Raw genomic sequence first — 4,798 nt, 5'->3', positions numbered from 1 at the left:
TCGGAGAAGTCCCGTTTGTTCAGGAGCGTTTGGAGAAAATGAAGAAAACGTGCAGCGGCGTCAGAAACGAGCCGGAAACCGATGAATCCGCACCAGAGAGAAGTTCAAGCTCCTGACAGTGTCTCTGCAGCACGTGAGGACAGGACATCCGGAGCAGGACGAGTAAACACACACAACACGTGAGTCTGACATGTTGTCCTGGTTTGGATTGAGTTAATCTTTCAAGCGACGCTTTTAATTTGGAGGAGAACCCCTTTCACGAGACTTTCCACATCCTGTACTTCATAAAAACATTAATTCTAATTAACATGATGCTAAAAACACGATGTTATTATGTAAAAGCACCGCGTTAATATTCCAATTAAAGAGTAAAAGCACCTGTAATTATATATAAAGAACTCATTGTACCGAGGGAGCTGCGCCCTCTACTGGAGAGCTGCAGTAACTTCAAGGCAAAATAAATGTTATTAACTCCAAATTGTTAGATAACTTAAACTTAACATGGGTAAGTTACGGACACTCGTTTCTACCCGAGAAGTTTCTTTCAAAAGTATTGTCCTTAATTTATTCTGTTAAAGTTCAAAGCTGATCATTTTCTATAACTTAAAATTCAGCCTAAATCGTGACTACTAAAATTCTTTATATATCTGTAATATAACTTATCCTATATCTTCATCGTAATATTGTTTTTTAGTTTTTTTACTTATTTAATCTGTTTTTTGCCGGTGAAAGTTTGAGCTTTGCAGAGTCGAGCTACAGCAACTGTTCAGCTGCAGGTTTAAAAGTGATGCAGTTTTTGCTGAAGTGTTGTTTCACTTGTTCTCCCTCTGAGAAGCTTCGCTCAGACATTGACTTCCTGTTTTTTTTTCTTATTTTATTTTAAAACATGAATTCACATCCAGGTCACTTTCTCTAACATTGCACATTTCAGTGAGTGAATTATTTGTCTGTGCCTGAAGCTGCTACTTGACCTGTGCAGTTTTGCATTCTCATTGTCATGAAGCTTTATCTGTTCAGTGCGTAACAGGTGAGCAGAGTAACTGAAGATGACGTCCAGGAGAGCCGGCCCCCCCGATGGTGGCTACGGCTGGGTGGTGGTCACCTCCGCCTTCTTCATCATGGGCCTCACTGCCGCTGTCCTCAAGAACTTCGGCGTGTTCTTCGTGGAGATCCAGAGGCACTTTGGCGTCCTGAGCAGCACGGCCTCCTGGGTCACCTCCACCACCATCGCCATGTTCCACCTCGGAGGTAAAGATGTGGTTTCAGCTCGGTGACCTCCGTTGTTTTTGTAACTCTGGATGTTTGTAGTTTTGTGTTTTCATCTGTTCCTCAGCCCCAGTAGCCAGTGTGCTGACCTTGAGGTTTTCTCAGAGGGTGGTCATCATAGTCGGGGGTCTGCTGACGGCCTCTGGGATGATTCTGGCGTCTCTGGACCTTGGTCTTCCCTGGCTGTATCTCACCATGGGCGTCCTGCAAGGTGACGCACACTCAGGTTCACTTGTTGCAGCTTTAATGCACATGTTGCTCGTCTTTGCTTAATTCTTCTGTGGAAATCAGACTTTTCTTGATCTTTTTAAACCTGTCATCCGGCCCTTTTGGACTTATTTTGGTTGCTGCCCTAATGTCGCCACCAAAGTGCCATTGCTGGTTGAAGATCTCCTCGTCTGTTTCCAGGAACGGGCATTTCCTTCTCGTGGATTCCTGCCAACAGCATCGTGAACCACTACTTCGTACGCTGGCGTCCGATCGCCTACGCCGTGGCCAGCTCGGGGGAGTGCGTCTTCGCCGTCATCTTCAGCCCCTTCTTCCACTGGCTCATCGAGATGTACAGCTGGCAGGGCGCCCTGCTCATCGTTGGAGGACTTCAGCTCAACCTGTGTGTCTGCGGCGCCCTCATGAGGCCGCTGGAGACGACTCAGGGCTCGGGCCAAGAAACCAAAGACTGTCCAGAAGGACATGCTAAGAAGACGTCCATCTTCCAGTGCTCGCTGCTGAGAAACCCTGAACTCATCCTCTACATCCTGTTTTCCATCTTTGCAGCGGCAGGGTTTTTCATCCCACCTCTCTTTCTCGTGCCCTTCGCCAACAGCGTGGGGATGGATGAGTACTGGCCCGCCTCGCTCCTCTCGGTCCTGGCGCTGGCCGACCTGGCTGGAAGGCTGATCTGTGGGTGGGTCGCCAACATGAGGCTGCTGAGGAACCTGCAGCTGCTCACCATGGTGGTCACTCTGGTGGGGGTCATGCTCCTGCTGCTGCCGATCAGCCACAACTACTGGGCCATCGTGTGCTTCACCTCGCTCTACGGCTTCCTGTTCGGCTGCGTGGTCGCCATTCACGTCACCGCCATCGTGGACATCGTTACCCTGGAGGGATTCGACAGCGGCCTGGGGATGTTGATGCTGTTCAGGAGCATCGGCGGCTTCATGGGTCCACCGGCTGCAGGTGAGCCGTCTGGGGTTAGAGCCACGTGTGAGTGTGGGACAAACATTCAGATGGAACACATTTGATTTTGGTGGCCGAAGGTTAAAAAGTCTCTGTGACCTTAAAGATTTGCACTTGTGAACGCTACATCTCAGGAAAACATTGAGAGAATTTCTTCAAATTTGGTAGAAACAGTCACCTGGATTGAAAAATTAGCTGATTAGATTTTGGTGGGTCAAAGGTCATGGTGACCTGCTGTAGTTGTGAATGTGATGGAACAGGCAGGAAGGGCATTTCTTCACTTCTGGCACCAACATTCACCTGGACTCAACTTGATTATCTCAATAATGCCCAAAGAGGATCCTTTCAAATTTAAAATGTTCTGACTAATTGATTAGATCTTGGAGGTCAAAGGTCACGGGTGTCTCACACAAATGTCTCTGCGGGTCTACAACTTCCAGAAGGAACGGGTAAACCTGATCATTTGTTCTTCAGCTCTGGCCTCCTGTGTGAACGACTTGTTTGTCCCTTCCAGGCTGGCTGGTGGATGAGACCAACGACTACAGCGCTGCCTTCTACCTCTCGGGACTGTGCCTCATTTCATCGGCAGTGTTTGTCGTCCTCGTCGACCTCCTGGTCCAGAGGAGAAAAGGCGCGGAGGCTGAAGTGCATCAGGAGGACGGTCAGCTGGAGAGCTGGGACGCAGAAAAGGTCAAGTGAGACTTTGAAAGAATTCTAACGTGAGACATTTTCACCTGAATGAGCTTGAAGCGTCTTGGGGAACAGACACTGGAAAGGGAATCCTGTTGCTCTCACAGCTCCGGCTTTTTTTTAGCCCACTTTCTGTTTTTAACATATTTAAATCGTAGCCGTGAGATGTTGATGCTCCAACGTTCTTTTTCACCGGGACGACCTCGGCTCAATGGAACAGATGAACTGAGTTTCCTGCTGTTTTGTCTTTGCAGTTTGCATGTGGCACATGAAGTGAACGGTTTAAAATGAGGCTGATGATATTCTATATTTAATTTGCACAAAATCCGATGAAAGGAACTAAACGTGATTGATTTGTACCTCAACAACCCGTCGGTGCTGCTCAGCCTCGGGCTCCTTTTGTTTTTTACTAAAGTCAGATATCCAGGAACAGGGCAATGCATGTTTAAATTCATTTATTGCTTTAAATTTGCACTGTTTTTAGCAAATGCTGCTCAAACAGGATCATGGATGGAAAATATATTTCCGGTGCTGTTTTTTAAGTAATGAATCTATTACAGCGTGTTGTTTATTTATGGTTTTCAAAAATGTTTTTAATAGTTGTTCAACAGTAGAGCTGTGACTCAGAGAAATCATGTTTATCAGTGTTATTAAAAGAATGACAAGGACTTGTGATATTCTTCATTTTTCCTATTTATCCTTAAACCAATGCTGAATGAATTGTTCAGGCATATTTAGCTTTTTCCATTATTTTTATTGTTAATTACGTTTTCATTCATTTAATATATAATAATAAATCGTCAGCAGAACAGGTGTCTGAGTTCTCTAAGCTAAATATCTGTATACAATTTTAGGAAAAAGCTGAAGTATCGTAGTTTTGTTACTTTACTTTTTAGCTTTGTGACTCCTGGGGATCAACAAGGCTGTAAACCACACGTGTGTCAGTGCAGCGGGAAGCCATGACCTTTTAATGAAACTTTTTATAATCGTGCAGCTGATAAAAAGTTTCAGGTTTCTCTGTGGTCTTCGCTCTTCGAACAAGATTAAGAGTAGGTCATGAAAGCTTCAATCAGGTGAACAGAAGCTTTGTGATCTTTGAAAGATCAAACCAGTTGTCAATTTTCCACCGTACCGTTTTCTTAACTGACACAATTCAGTCTCAGCGTTTAAATGTTTCTCTGTTTATATCAGGTTTGAAAAAAAAATAGACTAAGAATTAAATCCCTGCACTAATGGTTTAAAACGTCTCTTCTGTGTAACTCTTCCTGCTGCATCTGAAACTGATACCAGTACGAGGATGTGTGTATTTTAAGAAGCTGTGGCATTTACATTAGCTCCCTTATGTAACAATTCTTAAATTAGGTTGAGCTGGTTTCACATGGTTAAACATACTTTGTGCTAAAGCTGAGGCAATTAACCTACAGCATCTTTTATATTGATTTCTAATTATCGTCTTATTACTTATTTTCTTACACTGGTTCCAGCTTCTTGGTGTAAATTTCTTAGTTTCAGACAAAAGCCTTTTAAATGTGAATTTTTACAGAAAGTTTATTTTTATTGCATTTCAGTATAAGGTTAAGATGTGATGAAATTTAAAAATCTCTCCAGTCACCACTGGATGGCAGTGTTGCCTGAAATACGATTCCATCTCCACGCACACACACAC

The 4,798-nt window shown here is 44.3% G+C and overlaps 1 protein-coding gene across 1 annotated transcript; it reads left to right on the top strand.

Annotated features, from left to right (window-relative positions):
* zgc:114041 (uncharacterized protein LOC574425 homolog) lies at positions 1–3,770 on the top strand. Its single transcript, XM_061072018.1, has 5 exons — positions 1–179; positions 1,018–1,248; positions 1,334–1,477; positions 1,675–2,442; positions 2,957–3,770. The coding sequence occupies exons 2-5, from the start codon at positions 1,047–1,049 to the stop codon at positions 3,139–3,141; spliced, it is 1,299 nt and encodes a 432-aa protein (XP_060928001.1). The 5' UTR covers positions 1–179; positions 1,018–1,046; the 3' UTR covers positions 3,142–3,770.
* Positions 3,771–4,798: the final 1,028 nt, after the last annotated feature.

Source organism: Limanda limanda, chromosome 5 (genome assembly GCF_963576545.1).
Source record: "Limanda limanda chromosome 5, fLimLim1.1, whole genome shotgun sequence".
NCBI lineage: Eukaryota > Metazoa > Chordata > Actinopteri > Pleuronectiformes > Pleuronectidae > Limanda > Limanda limanda.
Note: the sequence above shows the minus strand (reverse complement) of the source record. Positions and strands in the feature narration are given on the sequence as shown.